Source organism: Sinohyriopsis cumingii, chromosome 5 (assembly GCF_028554795.1).
Source record: "Sinohyriopsis cumingii isolate HCF-2022 chromosome 5, ASM2855479v2, whole genome shotgun sequence".
NCBI lineage: Eukaryota > Metazoa > Mollusca > Bivalvia > Unionida > Unionidae > Sinohyriopsis > Sinohyriopsis cumingii.
The window spans coordinates 47,424,554-47,444,307 of NC_142965.1; the positions used below are offsets into that span (position 1 = coordinate 47,424,554).

At 35.3% G+C, this 19,754-nt stretch overlaps 1 protein-coding gene across 3 annotated transcripts in view; it reads right to left on the bottom strand.

The window, feature by feature from the left end:
• Nucleotides 1-19,754, bottom strand: part of LOC149799099 (rab-3A-interacting protein-like) — a 102,309-nt gene that overhangs the window by 23,045 nt on the left and 59,510 nt on the right. For 2 of the 3 annotated variants that reach the window (XM_089958085.1, XM_089958086.1), the window contains 3 exons: nucleotides 8,106-8,274; nucleotides 5,452-5,547; nucleotides 705-782 (listed from right to left, as the gene is read on the bottom strand). In XM_089958085.1, coding sequence (XP_089814211.1) covers nucleotides 705-782; nucleotides 5,452-5,547; nucleotides 8,106-8,274 — 343 coding nt within the window. Of the gene's footprint in view, nucleotides 1-704; nucleotides 783-5,451; nucleotides 5,548-8,105; nucleotides 8,275-17,204; nucleotides 17,307-19,754 lie in introns of those variants that run through there. The other variant, XM_089958087.1, reaches the window with a different exon arrangement.

Here is a 19,754-nt window from a genome sequence, read left to right on the forward strand (position 1 = left end):
TTTGAGACAAGACCAGTTTCATTTAGGACCAACTAGAACCCATAAAAACTCTTTTAGTGAAAACCTTGTGTTGATATGACCATCCATAAAGAGGAGTGCTGATAACAAGAACAAGATTTTCAAGAGACTGATGTGGTAGACATATCAGATCTCCGATCCGTACTTTCTTCATTGAGGACCAACTACTCACCATAAGAAATCTTTCAGTGAAAGCCTCATGCTGATACAACCATCCATTATTCCTAAGAAGTAATAACAAGATTTTCAAAGAACCCCTTATGTGGCAGCCATAGTATATGCCAGATCACCATTATTTTCATTTAGGACCAACTGGACATAACAAGTCTTTTGGTGAAAAACCTAGTCTTTCTGTTCAAACAAGATTTTTTAATTGGCTGCCAATGAACTGTGGTAATCCTAAAAGTAGTTTAGAAGGGGTAATGATAACAAACTTGTGCTAACAGACAAATGTTGGACAAAGGTACATCCCATAAGCTCTTTTATGACCAGTGGTGCCAACAAAAAACAATCTGCACACATAATTCATTTAACAAATACACACACATGTAAAAAAAAAAGCAACAAAATATTATAATAAATTGATTCAAAGAATTTTCAATGCTAGCAAAATTAAAGAAAAATTAAAACTTTAGTTAAATTATAAATGATCTGAAAATATAAATTTCAACAGCTGACAGACACACCTTCTGATTTGCTTCCTGCAGATGTTTCTCAGTATTTATCCTCTTTATATTGGCTTCCTGAACCATGTTGTTGGCCTCCTATATGCAAACAAAATATAGCAAAGTTATCAGACAAGTTGATAAACATTTTATACTAGAAAGTCAAATTTAATAAAGTAATGACAGGAACAATATACTATACATCTGAACAATTGCAACACATGGAGACAATCATGAACACAGAGTATGAAATTTGGCATGTAAGGTAAGTCGAAAATTTACTTTCTTTTATTGACAGCATAAGCATTTCAACACATAAAATGACAAAATACAATGTCTCACTAACAAAATCATCCTAGATGTCAATAATATATATGTGAGTGTGTGATTTGGAATTTTAACATGGCTTTAACAATTTTTCAGTCAAATCGCTATGATTTCTGTAGTGTGGCAGTCTACAGTAGTCCCCCTCTTGAACGGCCCCCCTGACCAGCGGCCACCCGCTCCTTACGGCCAGAATCCGTTGGCACCGACGAGTTTGTGTTCAAAAGTACCCCTCGCGAAAGGCCACCCACCTAACGCGACCAGCGGCCAGCATATTAGTGCAAAATCATAAAATTTACCCCTCACAAGCGGCCGCATTTTATTTGAATATGTATCCAGAACCAGTATTGTATTCATAACGTGTGTTAAGTAATCCGATTTCTGTTTCCCGATGTCAGGTTTTCGTTACTGAAAGAAGTGTTGAGTGAAGTACATTTACCACTAAGGTTAATATTATATCATTTACGCCTCACGAGAAGCCAAATTTATTCCATAAAAACCGAGAAAGACTCAAATTTTAATGCATGGTACATGTAATCCAATTAGCCTTACTGCTGTGTTATCATAAGATGTCCAGTTTAGTCACTCTGATAATTGTTAAGAATACAATTATCGAACAGTAGTAACAGCTGAGAAGTGGCATTATCGATGTACAATACCCAAGTCAGTAGGAAAATGGTTTAATAGCCTTTATGGCTTCCCTTAATAAGATGTTGAGCTTGTTCACTTTGGTAATCAGTGGCTATTACTACTGACAATAATTGTCAAAATTACGAATCCTAGCGGCCGCGAGGTCAAATCTGCGTGATGTTAATGGTACATAACGAAGCCGTTTTGGCTTCTCTCACCTAGTTTCAAGAAATGTATAAAAACAATAGGATACCAGACTGCGACTAACGAATCATGTGACAAGATCACTTCCTTTAAAAACACGGCAATTTGTTTAGATGCATACAAAATTGTTTTATCAGTATTGTAGTTGGCAACATGAATAACTTACTGCAAAAAGATCAACATGTCATCGAGGAAAATAAAAATTCTCAGTTTAGAGGAGAACGTGAAAGTAATTCAACTGGGGGGGGGGAGGGGGGTCGTCGAGGATCCTTGCAGAAAACTAACGTCGGGAAGACTCAGATAAACAATATCATGAAAGATAATGAAACAATTCAGCAGAAGTGGAAAGGTGAAATGGACGGAGAAAGGAAGATTGTTTGAGCCAGGAGACGTTTGTGTCCTGATCTGAAAGACAAGAAAAAGCAAAAATTGTCAGTTGAACTGGGATATGACGACTTTATCGCAAGTAACGGATGGTTGCACAGATTTCAAGTGCGACACAATATCAAGTGCTCTGTCATTAGCGGCGAATCAGCTGATGTTAATAATGAAGTTGTCGAAGATTGGAACAAAAGACTAAACAATATATGCAGGGGATATGACAGCAAGGATATTTTTAATGTGATGAGACTGTTTTTTTTTGTTTTAGACTGTTACCAACAAAGTGACGTGATGTGAACTGTAACATAATTATAAAGACAGTTTTAAAACTGTATCAATGGTTATTCATATCATTCTTTTGCAAATGATGACAAAGTTTGTTTTACATTTATTTCACATCATGCATGTGATAATTTAATTAAAATATTAAATATTTAAAATTAAATGTACTTGTGACTTTTTTCATATGTATTTACTATTCGCATTTGTCATCCCCCTCTAGAAAGGCCACCCGCATTATAAGGCCACTTCCCTGCTGCATTAGGGGTGGCCTTATAAGAGGGGGACTACTGTATAGTGATGTCTAGCACTGGGGCATCATGCCGCATTTTCCTGACACCAGGCTGACCAGTCCTAACATTAACCTCTTAATGCTGAGCATCTAGCGAGGCAGATGTTAGTACCATTTATATGAGTCTTTGGTATGACTTGGCTGGGGGTTCAAACCAACGACCTCCCGCATCCTAGGCAGACCATTTAGCCAGTAGGCCACCAAAGTGGTCCATAATCTATATGCATATTTAGGCAGACCATCTAGCCACTAGGCCACCAGAGTGGTCCATAATCTATATGCATATTCCACCTGGATCAAAGCCAGATCAAAAATATGGCCTCCAGAGTGGTAACAAGTTCAGTCAATCAGATACAAGATCATTTCATTTATAATCTTGAATCTCACTTATTATCAAACCTGTCTGGTATATGGATGCTACAAATTCAAATTGCAAAAAAGTTTTATCATAATCAGATCAGAAAAAAAAAGGTCTCCAGAGTGGTAACAAGCTCAGTCAATCAGATGCTGTATCATATCAATTAATTAATCAATCTTGTTCATTATCGAATCTGTCAAGAGATTTTGATGATGCAGGACATCGTTATTCTTATATTGCAAGGTTGCTAACTATCAATCAGAAATGTTGTCTCAAGAGTGGTAACAAGCAATTGTTGATGCACAGACTATGATAGATGCAGAGCTATACTTAGCCTTAAAAATTACATACAGGAAGTAAACAGGAGTATCATGGACAGCACATTCACTCTCATGTATTTAACACTCAATAAAGATAAATTATTTGTGCAGAAACCATTTCTCTCCGTTTGACCCTCTCCATAAAGAGATTTTTTTTACTGCAAGTGCAGACCATTCACAAAATATGGTTCAGGTCTGTTGTGTAGAACTAATATTACTGTGTGGAAATCATTTCTATTTCTTTCAGTTACAGCAACCTTGACCTTTGACCTCCAGATTAAAAGGCTTCTTCTTTGCCCCAATTACAAGCTGGGTTTGATCCATACAGTTCTATGATGCAGCACTGATGTTATTTGTTTGGACACCATTTTTGTTCTTTCAGTAAAAGATACTTAAAATTTGACTTTTTAAACCCACAATTAGCTCACCATTATCATACTGTAATATAAAGAAAATAAACATGAATGAAACAGACATCCATCATGTAAAAAACTCAGAGAGATTCACAAGTTTGGAGAAAAATATACATGTGATGCTGTATATATAAGACAACTGGTTTTTGAAATATTTACTTGATTCAGAATAGAACATACAAAAAATTGTTTGGCAAATATCAGGAGGGCAGTGTATTTGCTTCAGTGATAAATTACCATGCTTACAGCTTGGAAAGCTGGAAATATAAAAGTGCTTTTGAAGATGAGAGAGAACATAGTTGTACACCTAGCAAGAGAACTTGCAGAAATAAAATTTGCTTGTTTTTCATATTATAAAAACTACCAGAATTTACATACTTTGTACCAAAAAGGCACATTTTAATGTATACACGCCGACGTTAAATGGCTTAATTACAAATATCTGACAGACTGGCCAACACTTCTTGAACACAATTTAGTCCAAAAAGCTGGACAATTCTCATGTTTTCCAAAAAAGTTTCATATTACTAATTTTTTTATATACTTCAAAACAGGCAAAACTCAAATGGACAGTGTATTATAAACAATTCCAATATTTTGACAGAATTTATTTGCCTAATATTATATAAGTAAACAGTTTTAAAAAAATGACATGCAGCAAAAGATTACTGTCAAATTGTACAAGTCTGCCTCTCATTACACACAGTTTTTTAAAACTGTAACATTTATGTTTAATTAATTAACACTTAAAGGCCGATTGTATTCTCTCTGCTCTTGACATTTTTGTCCAAGTGCATATATTTTAAGAGAATGAATGTAAAATATCATCCCATTCTACACTCCATATTTGAGCTGTTCTCTTCTGTTTATGATTACCTTTGTGTTCCAAGTTGCCAGATGTAAGGTTTGGAACAAGAAAACTTTGAATAACTGTATAGCCTGATTGCAAAACATGTTAATATTTCTGTGTGATATAAGAACAACTTGGTACTCCAGTACTATCACTTCTGGACATCAATAACAACAACAATAATAATAATAATGTCAGCAAAAATGACTTTCAATCTTAAAATAAGTTGCAGCACTTAGTAACTTGGATAATATAGCCTACCATTCCCTATGTGAAGCCACTTTATCAGGCATCAGAGGTACCATGTAAGCCACTTTGTCAGGCATCAGAGGTACCATGTTGTCAACCCCCCCCCACGAAGTTATCCTTCTTACAAGGTCACCATTTCATAGCAGATATGGACTACCGAATACAGCATTATATCTGGCAAGATAATGTCATATGACTGTTTCATATTGTGGAGGCTGACTCTCAGCTTGTTCTACTAATCAACAACCCCCAACCCCATCCCTTTCCAGAGTAGAATGCATGCTAAATACATTGTAAGGCCAGGTGTAACAGTATACACATAAAGAGACTAGTTAGCTTCTTAACACCTCTGGTAAAGAAGATTAGTTCCATCTGCAATAACTACATAGCAATGGGTATGCTAGCATCAGGACCATAATGAAAAAACTAGATATCATGTGACCAACATACCTCAAGCCTCAAAATTACCTGAAAGAGACTGGCTGTTAGCTCTTCTAACTCCTCTCCCATCTGGTCTCTCACCTTCAGCAACTTCTCACATTCCTCATCCTTCAGTTTCATTTCCTGAAAACAAAGAGATCATTTAATTCAAGAATAAAATAAAAACACATTGCCAGGGTGAATTATATCTGATCAAATTTTTCTTTTGCTGACAGGGAGGATGGTGCTTTATTTGGCAAAATTAAATAAATTATAATGCACAGCCTAATTCATCATATACAAAATTACAGAGTTCCTCCCCATTTGCAGTACTGTCCTTTTGAAAAGTTTAAGATTTAGTTTTTGCCTCTATTTTTAAGAGTCTGCAGCATGTACACATTAAATTAAAATGAGGTATTTATACTGCACAGATCCAGTGCTGCACCATGGCTGAGCTGTCAGGGGAACATTTTATATACCTCTGTCCTCCAGTAATGATTGAGATATGAAGATTTGTTAACTGTAAGGGGCTAACTGTCTGTCATCATATATTATCTGTAATTTGTATATTGTTTTTTGTCAGTATACCTTAATGAAAATTTCAAATTTAGTTAAGAACCAGCTCTACACTAGGAAACTTAAGGTCATCACTGAAACTGAAATTCTCTGCTGGTGACCCTAATGAAAATATATTACAGGGATGACCTAGTCTGTCTCTTATTCATCATCTATTTTATTTGTACCTGCATCTGTTACACAAAAGACCAGTATATATATATTCCTCAAGGAGATGCAAGTTATGTCCCTTTGCAATGGGTCAATGGTCAAAAAATCTCGAAAGTCATTTTGATAAAAATATACTAAAACAAACAGAATTTTAGACATCTTTTGCAAAAGTTTCTCTTGAAACTATAAAATGAGAGCTAATCCCTGCATATTCTGCATATTTCAAATTTTTCTGATACAAAACGAGCAAGCACCCCATTAACCGATTTGGCCCCGATCCCATCTGTAGGCATGATGAGGCTGTACCCTACTTCCGAGCTCTGCAGCATCAAGGTCATTTAAGATACACCAACGTGGGTGGTATTAAAGAAAGCAGACAGATATAGCTCTAAAATGATACCAAATAATGTGGAAGTTCTTGCTGCACTACAAAATACAGAGGGAAAAACCTCATTTTCTGGACCCGTTTTTTTTCCACCCAAAATTCGCTCGAGGTTGGAATGTGATTTTGTGTCTGGATTTTAGACCTTTTGGCCTCAGATCTAAGACATAACGGTCTTAACTGCACACAGACAGGTGATTCTTTGCAAAAACTAAGATAAGGTGGGCATTTGGAATAAATTGCGGTCTCCATACGAAAATGATTGGTCCATTAAGCAAATAAAAAAAAAAGAACTCCAACTTTTACCCTTCTGCTCATGCGCAAGCAAAATAACCAATGGAAAATGATGTTTCTAATACAACTAGGCATTAGTCTCATGGAAAATCTGTTGAAAGCCAATGTATTATGATGTATTCAGAAATAGCCCTCCAAATCTCTTTCCAATGCACATTTCAGGCAAAAACGACAAAAAAATCTCTGGGGCCGAATGAGTTAAAAGTAGCAGTTTTGAACAATGAAGACTAAACTATTGTAAAGGGATATAACTCTTACCAGCATACTGACTCGGGGTATAACTTCTAGAGAGTTCATGGTTTCTATATCCAGCCTTCCACTGTTGGTCTAATAGACAGTTTGTTTCATTTTTAAACATAGCATAGGTAGCACAGTCATACTGCACCTGTTTTGCACCTCTATGTTTGCAGGCTATGTGGATGGCAATCCAAGATTATGGTTTCTCTTGGTATTCTACACTCCAAATACCACTTCTTGCCAACAGGGCTCAGGGCTGTGAAATAGGTTTGATGCACTCCCATGCATATCATAAGAGGTGACTAATGGAGGCAGGAACCATGGTAGCTCAATCATTAGTTTACCGGATTCATGAATGAAAGGGTGCAGATTCACATTCTGCCAAAAGATCAACCCAGGTTGGCAACTATGCTATGTCCTTGGACATGACACTTTAACTCTGATTGCCTCAGCAATAAAAAACTCTACTTAAATTGCAGTGCTGTTAAGCATCAAATCAAACAAAATTAAGATTTTACATTATGTTGCCTACGAAATTTAAAACAATGTCAAGCATTTTGTCAGAGATAGAAGTACCATTAATGGGAAGACTTAAAAATAGTTTCAAAACTGTAAACCTTATCCTAGATATCTTAATTGTACACCTTGAGTTGATTTCAATAATTTGAGGATATCCTCAAGTTTCACTTAAAAATAAAACAAGTTACTGTCAGATGAATTAAAGAAGTTGCGATTTTATTTATAATCTCTGATGACTACTTATCATTCAGCGGGAAAAAAATTGTTGCCAATCAAGCAGGATATAGTGAAAATCTCAGATACAGGAATACAATCTGAGATTTATTGCTGAATCTGGAGGCCATCCAAGCATGTGCTATAAACTGAAAGATCTTATTTTACATTGTCATGTAAAAACATAACTATCTGACAGAAAGTAGCTATGAAAACAAATCTATCATTTATGTCCATGAATACAATTCAAAAGCTTTGTCCTAGTACAAAATGACAGATTTTTATTCCTTAGCCTATAAGACCATGTGTTTTGATAAATTCTTTACCAAACCTTTTGTGCCTTGTCCAGCTCTCTCTGGAGACAAGCAACCGCATGCTCCTTGGCTTCAGTCATGGTCTGACTACGACGACGGGGATTTTCTGGTAAAACATCAGAGTATGCATGCCTCAGCTCCTTCTTGGGATGCTTCCGTAGATTTACCGGTACGTAGTCATCATCACTGAAAACAAACAGCAATATGAAAAGTACCATTAAAGATTTATATATTGGACAGGGAAAGTTTTATCATATTAGTATCACTACAACTTTGTTTCACCCTTGAAGGAAAAGTTCTCATCTATAAAAAAAAAATGTACGTTAGAGAAACAACTGTTTAATTACAGATTCTCATATCCATATACTAGGAGATTTATCTTTGGGAAGAACATATCATCGATAACGTAAACAAACATACAATAGACTTAAGTGGGCCTGACATCATACACATACATGACATCTACCTGCAAATAAACTGACAGTTGGCCATGCAATGTATTTTAGTATAATGCTTTCTGACATATAAAGGTTTTTGTATTTTTCAATAATGGCAGCCATATTAGAAAACAGATCAGCATTATTATTGTAAACTTGAAAGTCTTATGCCAGGTTGCTTTCTATGAAATTTAGCCGACTCTGCTGAGTGGTGTATGAGAACAAGTCATTTAAAGGTTCTTTTTTTTTCAATAACATTGGCCATAATGAACAGTGGCTCAGCATTATTTCTGTAAACTGAAACACCTTCTTGCCAGAATGCTTGCTGTCAAATTTGGTTAAATTCTGTTGAGCAGTTATGGGCAGTTTTGTAATTTGTAGCAATGTGGCTAAATTTGATGGCAGATTGGCATCGCTTGTATCAACAAGGCCTTCAGGATGCTTTTGCCTAAAGTTGGTAAAATTCAGTTCATAACATTTTAAGAAGCTGATAAAAGGTTTGTCTAATTGTTAGTAGTCTAAAGCATTTGCCTTTACCAATCACCTCTGTTCATGTGGGTTTGAGTATCAGGCTCAGACTATGTGGGTATGTGAGAAAGCTCTGCAGTTCTTCCCGGAGTTTTTCCCCATTTCTTCCTACACAAGTTATACTGGCCATCACGTAATTTGTGCTAAAAAACTGTGTTAATCCCACAATAACAAGAAAAAGTCATTCCCTGACAATTTCTAAGATATTTCTGAACAACCAATTAACCCATTATCCCAGTGTACCATGTTTATCCATCAAGAGGCAGTTCCAAGCTCTGCAGCATCAACATCATTCATGGCACACCAAAGCAGGTGGTATTAAAGAAAAAGGGAAAGATGTAATTCAACAATGAAAACAAATAAAATAGACTTTCTACTTGAAGGGACTGACTCTCTACTGGCTGAAAGAGATTCCAGGAATTCAAGATAAATCCATTTCATTTTTTTAATTGTGGAGTGTTTAAATCATCTTTGATACTCTTCAGCAATAATAAGATTTTAAAATTAGCTATATACTGTATGTCAACTTGGCATGATTTTCTTTTAGGCCTATCTAGTCAACACAAGATGCCTTCTGGTGAAAACGCAAGGTCAATATGACTTTCTGTTTAGGAGTACGGTAGTAGAGTGTGTGTGTGATTAGGATTTTTAACATAGCCTTGAAAAAAAATCAGTCATATCGCTATGATGTCTGCAGTGTGGCAGTTTATAGTGATGTCTAGCACTGGGGCATCATGCCGCAGACATGTAGCATGATGTCCCAACAAGTCACATTATCCTGACGCCAGGCCGAAAAGTCCTAACACTAATCTCTTAATGCTGAGCACCTAGTGAGGCAGCTGTTAGTACCATTTTTGTAAGTCTTTGGTATGACTCGGCCGGGGCGGATGCTCTAACCACTAGGCCACTGGAACGGTAGAAATAAGCTTTACAAGATGTTGATATAGCAGGCATATAGAATGTCTGCATAGTACCATTAGGACCAATTAGACATGATATGAAGTTATTTTGAGAAGCCATATGTTTGCTACAACCATCTATAATAGTGGCAATATTGGCCACTGTAAAGGGGCGTATTTGCCATACTGTCACCATTTTCATTTTGGACCAACTATATATTATAATAAATCTGCTGGTGAAGACCTTGTGGCAATGTTTCTTTCCATTTAGAAGGTGCAGCAACAAGATTTTCAAGATAGCCATTGTGGTCAACCAAGCATATCCATTGTCATTTAGGACCAACTAGATCATGGGATGATCATGTGTAAAGTATTACTGCAGTCCTCCAAGTAGTTTAAGAAGAGTGGTGATAACAAACTTGAGCTAATGGATGGATGGATGACAGACAAGAGATCATCCCACAAGATCTTCTGGTTTATGACTAATAGTGCTAATAATGATAATGTCATTAAGACTACTTTGATGATATGGTGTGGCAGGTTTTCCTGCACTTTTGTGCAGGTAAATTCAAAACCCGGGGCTAAAATAACTCAAGATAATAATTTCACAGACATGTAATTTGAAGGAAAACAAATGCCTGTTATATGAATTGTAAATGATGCCCCAAAGGAAGTTAAATATTTATTCTGTATAATACATGCTATCTATCAAACACTGCATACTAAATCGAAATGTCAATAACCGAGGGTAAACCAATGCTTGAGGGAATCTGCAGCATCAAAAAATCATGTACTGTAAAAATGACAATGATGGAGATAAAAAGATATGTAAATACAGTGTTTACTGGCATATCTGGTTATACATATGGCAGCCACTTTCAAGCCGGCCTAGCAAAATTTAATGACTTTTCATCGAGATATACCTGCATGAAATCGATAAGAATATGATTTATTTTCTAAAAGATCATGAGCATAGCATTTATTTTATCTTTAATCTGCTGACATTCAAGACAAAACTACAGCATTGCTGAAATTTGACCTGGATCTCACCATTTGCATTCCTAGTCACGTGACTACACAAATCTCGCAACCTACATGTCAAAGGCATCAGGTCATATAGTCACATGATATCAACAATAAACCATTGCTAGTGTTGCTATAGGAAAACAAATTGAACATATCAATGAAAGTCACATAATCATTATAGAAAACTTAAACACAAACTTCTCAAAATATTTATTCTGAAAACAACTGTAAATCTGTAAATGTTGCACCAACTTGAAGAAAACTAGACTCACGAAGCAGAGAGTGCATGTCAATGAGGTAGTCACGTGATACCAACAAAAACATCGCTTTCACATGCTCAGCAATGGTTAAAAATGGTTTTCTCCACCCTCCTGCGGTACCGACAGGTTTCTGGTAATTGTTCTCAGAATAAATATATTGAGAATTAAGTATGCATTATATTTATTTACAAACATTACGTGACTTCTATGTAATATTTAAAAAATCTATCTACAACAAATTTGGAAATTTGTTTATTGTCAATATTACGTGACTCTTTGACCTCTGATGTCAATGACATTTAGGTTGCAAGATTTGTATAGTCATGTGACTCAGAATGCAAATAGCGAGATCCAGGTCAAATTTCAGCAATGATGTACTTTCATCTCATCTGTCAGTGGATTAACGACACGACAAATGATATGTTCAAAATTGTTTAGAAAAAAAATCATATTCCTATCGATTTCATGCAGGTAAATCTTGATGAAGTCGTTCAAGTTTGCTAGGCCGGATAGTAAGCGGCTTCCTATGCCAACACGAAATGGTGTCGGCAAATTCCAACTTTTCAATAGCCAATGGACTCTGACCCTACACTCCAACATAAATGTCCAAATATCAAAAAAGGGGTGGCAAGGGTCAGAGGAAACTCTGACTAATGCAAGACTTACTGGATATCATAATAAGTCTCTTTATAAAAACCCACTGTAAAATATGACCACACATCCAGTAGTGATAGGATTTTAAAGTTATACTGGATGTCAGATCAGTACCATCTTCATTTAGAACCAAACAGATATTGTAAGAAATCTTATGGAGAAAACTCCATGCTGATATGACCTTTCATTCATTAAAAGTAGCATAAAAAGATCTATTGGACGTTGAATGGGCACCATTTTCATTTAGAAGCAAGTAGATATTATACAAAGTCTTTAGGTGAAAACCCCATGCTGATATGACCATCCACTTGGGAGGAGGAGGAGGACTGGTATAAGTAGGGGAGGGTGTAAAGGTTTAATGGCATGTCAGTACAATAATGAATATATGGTGACAATTAACATTTAAACACAAACAATTGTGAGGAAACATTAGGATGATAAACTTCCAAATAAACATAATGATGACATACTAAACAAAAGTTGATGGGAAAAGATATTAAGATTTGGTAAAGCGTTTATAAAATAAAAGGAGCAATAACAAGGTTTTCAAGATAATTACCACTGTGACCATAGTGTATGTCAGACAACATGACTTTTATCCACAACTAATTAAATTAGGTTTAATGTGGAGGAATGTGTCGTGTAGAGTTTCATGGTAATCCTCCAAGTAGTTACACAGAAGTAACAATAACAAACTTTTACTGATGAATGAATAACAAATGGACAGACATGGAAATAAAACAGACAAAATAACAGTGTAGAAACATTTCAGGTCTATGACCAGCAGAGTTACAAAAAAATATTTAAAAAGTATTAGCACCGATTTTTAAAAAAACATAAACCACATTCATTTCAAAGGTCTAAGATTTTTTCTAGGTAGGCTCATTAGCAACAAGAATCTAAATTTATTGTGAGATACAGGAATGGCACACCACTGCCTCATTGTGATACTGGAATGACACACTGCCACCTCATTGGGATACAGGAATGGCACACTACCACCTCACTGGGATACTGGAATGGCACACTACCACCTCATTATGATACTGGAATGACACACTGCCACCTCACTGGGATACTGGAATGACACACAACCACCTCATTGTGATACTGGAATGACACACAACCACCTCATTGGGATACTGGAATGACACACTGTCGCCTCATTGGGATACTGGAATGACACACTGCCGCCTCATTGGGATACTGGAATGACACACAACCACCTCACTGGGATACAGGAATGGTGAACTACCACCTCACTGGGATACTGGAATGGCACACTACCATCTCATTGGGATACATGAATGGTGAACTACCACCTCACTGGGATACTGGAATGGCACACTACCACCTCATTGTGATACTGGAATGGCACACTACCACCTCATTATGATACTGGAATGGCACACTACCACCTCATTGTGATACTGGAATGGCACACTACCACCTCACTGGGATACTGGAATGGCACACAACCACCTCACTGGGATACTGGAATGGCACACTACCACCTCATTGTGATACTGGAATGGCACACTACCAATGTATTAAGTTGGTATATGGATTTACCATTTCAAAAATGGGTGACTGCCGCGTAACATTAACTGCTTTATCTGCCCCTAATACCAATATGACTAGTTAGTCAACTGTACTGAATTTTTTTCCAGATTTAACATGCAAATTATATTTCTGTAAAATTTGCAGCCTTAAGAGGATGTCAAATTTAAAATTATTTAAGGCTTTCAGCATACAAAAGGAATCTGAAAAGTTGATGAAACTTAATTTTTTAAGTTTTAATTCTAAGATCTGTGTATGGCTGTAATTGATGTTTTAAAATGGATGCTTAATCCAGTAACCTACTTCAAATAGTGCTAAAGGGTGTTACATGTGCAGCTGTAACTTCGTCTCCATCCATTCAACCATCTGTACACATAAACAACATATGGACAATTTACTGAGAAAACGGAGAGAACTGATTTCAATTTTTTGTTACTGCAAAGATCAAATATTATCTGGGAGGTTTTAATAACCAGGATGGTAATTTTGGGAATGGAGAATTCTGACCAATATTGGCAAAACTGTAGTATCTTCTAGAGGTGAGCTAATTCATATGCTGAAAGGTAGAATTACTACAAAGGCTTGATCTTCTGGTGCACATTTCCGTATTCTTCATTGTTGTTATTTTCCACTACATAATTAATACCCTGGCTTTCCTTTAGCACTGGATTAACCATGACAATGGAAGTGATTTTGTATACAGGGCACTGATGAATCTATAACTGTAAGCAACTGACCCAGTTTATTTCACCCTCAAGTGCTATCATCTACCAAGCATGTTCTAATGATGATAGTGGTGATGAATTTGATGAGAGAATCAGTCACACCCAGTAATATACAAATGTGTGACATGGTGGGCAATGCTCTAACATTATCTTGTGAATTTAGGAGTGTTATATGCTCCCACTCACAGCCTGACACCTTATGTCACCAACTGCACCTAAATCATTATCTTTCTAATCTTCACTGGCATAATAAAAATTTTGTTGGGATTAAATTTCATGTTTAATTAACATGGATGAATCTTGTCAATGTGAAGGACTGCCCATTGTGAATGTTTGAGAATATAAATTTATGGTCAACAAAACCTTTAAAAAAAAAATCTCTCCTGATCTGAACTGTAGATAAAAAAGACCTTATTCTATCCATTATTATACATTAAAAAAGAATCATCTTGTTATAAAAGAAATAAAATATCCCACTTGAAATGAAAACGCTAACCTCCCACCCACCCCTTTAATAATGGATGTCTCAAAATCACTTAAGATCTTAAACAGGTCCCTTGGTGCTTTAATGAATGCATGTTTACAGAGCCTGCTTCCTACTTGACCTCCTGTACTGTACTTAATGTTCATTAATTTGTACTGTATATGACTCAACTCAATGAATTTTGTGCTACAAGTAAAAATAGGCATTTGTTGTATGATTTAAGCAACACAACCTTGTTTTAAATAAACCATTTTTGCATCTTGGTCTTACTGGTATGGCACAAGGAACTATCACAAAATAGTTATAGAAAAGCACAAACTTTGTATATTTTTGACAAAAAATGTGATCCTGAAGATCAACATAAAATAAAGCTCATCTGCAAAAATCTATGCAGACAAAAGGTCTTTTTTGTAGTTGTCTTTGATGGTCAATGAATAATATTCATATTACATTAATTTAAAACACTACATTTATTTCATACAAATATTTCTCTTTACTATTAAATTTTCTCACATTTTTATTCAAGATAAGAATGTCTAAAGGCATGAATTCAAATTTACTTTGTGCCTACACCTAGCTTCATGAATCATTACTTTCAAACTGCACCAAAGTTGAAAATAAAAGAAAATCTTGATTTTTATTTCAGAGCCCACCATTTTTTGTTCATTAAAAGGCTATTGGCAGTAGTTTTGCATTCATTTCTTACACTGTGTGGCCAAACTATAACACTCCTGGTACTGATATCAGCTGCTGACAAAATGCCCCACTTTCATCATCATTAACTTCAATTGTTTAGTACAGCTCAGCTAGGAAAACATACAGTAATAATGTTTATATCAGACCTATCCATCATCCGTCACCATGATTGTTTTCATTATTACAAAATCTGATTTTAATTCCTTACTATTTGCTTGCTCAAAGGTCTGGAGAAAAAAAAAGTCTTGATCACTTAAAATCTTGTCGGATTGTTATAATTAAACCTGTTGATTCCTTTAAGGACTTGCTGGGGTGGGTCATAGGTACTTGTTTCTGTCAGTAAAATGGGAAACTATTTACAACACCAACCCCCCTTTTACCAACTGTGGGTGAGGGAAGCGGGATAGGTGTTACAAAATTGATTCTTCTGTCACATATACCAGCAACAACAGTAATGGCAGTGGCGTATTGTCAGGCTGTATTCAACTAACACTCTGAGATCATGTTACCATAAATCTTAAGTTTCATACCCAGATATGCTTGGAATTCCTTACTCACCTGCATAGGCAAAATCTGCATTCCATTCAATGTAGCAGTGTTATATTTTTTACCATGGAATGGGGCTGTAAAGCCCACCTAGGTCAAGCTTATTAGGCACCACTGCACTTTCAGTTGGTTCTGCCTTTCATTTCATTATTTATTAATAACTTGCTTATCACATCATGAAAATAATGAACAGTTATCATCTGATTATTTACGTTATTAAATGTGACTTCAAAACTTGCTTATCTTGCCCATGCCATGGAGAAAGTTGCACATGCCTGATTTATATGAGGTTCATTAAAATTACTGCAGTAAATTCATACTGGCATGGTTTCGTTGATGCTAAGTTAGTGTTCACTTATTATTACATATTCTAACAAAAATACAATACTGTATGTACTTGCTTGTAAGTTGAGTTCAACTGCAAACTGCACAGACCATATCTACCATTGCATAATGCTCCAGTAGATTTGTAGAACAAATAAAATGCACCCTGGTCTGCAGATGCACTAGGCTATGGCATAGCAGGATGATTATTATAAGCAAGTATTATTGATGATGATGATGATATAATAATAATAATAATAATAATAATAACAATAACTCTGTCGTATGTGTTTTCTTTAAATAACTACTTTGTGATCAAACTGAAATCTTAAAATATTTTTCATTCTGGTCATTTTAAAGTCCTCTGTATTCCAGATAAGAGGCAGAAATTTTCTAGCACATTTGTTATGCTTAATTTAACTTAACAACCACTCCGAATACTAATATTAGATCCTGAGGAAAACTCCAAATGGTCACAATCATTAACTTCAGTTCATTGTACTTTCATTTATATCATCAGTCATTATCACCGTCAATAGCTTTGCATTCAGCATTAAAAAGAGACTTAAACCTCAATCAAAGTATCATGTAATTTTGACTAATGAGAATCTTGTTGCATTACCAAAGTGATAAAATTATGTGTATTGATGACTTAGTGGACTTACATGTGTATTTTAACTGTGAAATTAGCACAGATGGCAGATTGGCATAAATAGTCACAGGCTAGACACTGCATGTATTCATTAATTAAGTCACATGCTTCGCACTCATTGTACAGAACACTTGTATGTATTCATTAATTATATATTAATTATTAAATCTATTAATAAATATTAATGAGTAAAATAATAACCACCAAGTAAATCATCGATAATGAAAAGGTTATTTCAAGCAGCCTGTTATTATTGTTGGAATGCCTGAAAGATAAAAGATCAATTTTCTGATTTTGTTGCAAGTAACTGTCTGATAAAAGATACCTGACAGAGGTGATTCCACTAGAAACTGTTAGCCATCTAAACCACTGTTGTAATTATAAACAACCACTTCCACTATTATCTCATGCAGTGTTGATCTTTAATCAACATGGTTCTGAATAAGCATATAAATTATAATTCACATACACCATTTATACTTGTCTATAAAGAGTCCAACTGCAAACAACATATACCCCAATCTGTGGTCACATAATGTGCTCGCAGATTAGGGTTTATGCTGTCTGTTCTAATGATTACTCCTGACAAACTGTATAAACCCAGATCTGCTAGCAGATTATGCAACAGCAGATCTGAGTCAGCAGAGTTTGCACTTTGACTTGACTTATAAATGAGTATGTATGGTGGTATATGAGCTACTGATTGTCATAACTAGGATGCTCTGTACAAACATACAATATTGATATTTATTATATTATCTTCAATATTAACCAGATAACCTACATTCAACTGTCACACACCAACTGGAATACTTGTAATTCCACAACATGTAACCTCATGTACCATAATTTACTACCTTGACACTGACTGCATAATGAACAATTTCAATGGAAATACTGTGTGACCACTTCTACCTTTTTCATATCTTTATTTATGATGGGAATATATTTTCTTCACAGAACATGCCTGTCTTCATTGTAGATTTATTAATGTCTACTTTCAGGTATCAGTCAGAAAGTATAATTGAGCTGTCAATATAAAACTTAGCCAGATTTCATTGTCTACTATTTTGTGAATTATCAAATGACAAAATAACATGTATATACAAAGATAGTATATTTTTTATCATCTATGATCTTTGAAGGTCTCTTTCTTTCCCAGAACAAAAATGAATTTCTTTAGAGAGCACCTTTCTGCTTGTATAAAAGGTCATTTCTTGCCATAAACAATCTATCAGTCAAAAACAGTAGCTTCTGACTGTACTAATCCATAAATAGTTTACCATTGTTTACTCTTACCAATCTGATCCTGACCCATATATACTTTATGACTGTTCAACAAGAATCTCAACTCGTGTATGTACATACCACAATAAATCTATGTCTTGGGAGACAAAAAATAAATTTTTTTTTTCTCCAAAGACTTGCATGCACTTTAAAATATAATCTCCCCAACACCTGAAACATTAAAATAACAAACAAACAAAACAAAAACAAGTTCACGACACATTGTACCACAGTGACCAGCTCTTATTTAATTACCATGTCAATAAACTCTTACACACTACCATGATTACTGTATGTGCATATATTCATTTGTCCAATATGAATTTAAATAAAGGTCATTAAAGACTTCATGGGCAACTTGCTATGTAACGTGAGACCTCGACAGACCTATAGAGTTTCAGTCAGAACTCAGAGCATTTCATGCTTAATATCACTTATATCCTTGTTTAATTCAGAAAAATATCAGCACGATTTATTGGGAAATCTGGTATTTTGCTACAGAAACTAAAGCGTGGATAATAAATTGATGAAAATATTATAACTAAAAAATTGTGAACAACACAGGGACATTTGCAAATTCACAATCCCATAATGTTTTTTAGATCAATTATAAATCATTTCTGACATGTAGCTATTTTGTTGTTGTTGCTGGTTTTGTTTCTTAGATCAATGATAAATCATTTCTGACATGTACTGTTATATTGTTGTTGTTGTTTGTTTGAACAGTACTTTTAACACATTACTAACCATTCTAGGCTGCAGAAATGAGAGTAAAGTGCCAAGGAAACACTAAGGCCCAGCCTGGGTGGGTATCAAACCCACAACCCTTGGATTACAAGTTCACTGCTTTACCAATTGGCTGTTGATCAAAGGTATCAACCAATTTGGAAATTTTATACAATAATCTGTTAACTGTGACAATTTTGAGGATTAGGGAACACAAAGTAACATTTTTAAGTACATGTATGCAAAATAACATTTCCGTTGAAAAATATAAATATCCCCACCTGTAAAAAAAGCTCATCCCCTTATAGTGCAGTTTATTAACAAAATTCATATACATTTGCACTTGAACGTTTTGACACTGTGCTGTAATGTCTAGCCATGCAGTATGTGGCAATACAATGAGTAACAAAATTGTTTTCCTGTTATGTTGGAGACTGAATCAAAACTTGTCATTATTCAGATGTGTGTGTGTGCATGTGCACGTATGTGTGCATGTGTGTACAATATGCAAGGTTAAACAATGCACAGATATCCCCAAAAGATGCACAGAATAAAAGTCAAACAAGAAGAACACATTGAAGGGGCTTATGTTCTACTGTCCATAAATACTTTCCAGAATTCAAGATAAGACCAATTTTCTTTAAATTGCTGAGTGCTGAAATTGATATTATTGAGTTAGAGGATTTTAAAAGCGTTCATTGTGACAGCTATACTGAATGTAAGATCATCACAATTTTTCTTTTAAGGCAAACAAAAACTTTGGTGAAATCCAATTTTGAAACAAAGATCCATTCTAGTTTGGTTTGGTTTTGTGGTTTTCAGTACAAGATAGGCTAGAAATTGTAGCCATTATACTGTGCTT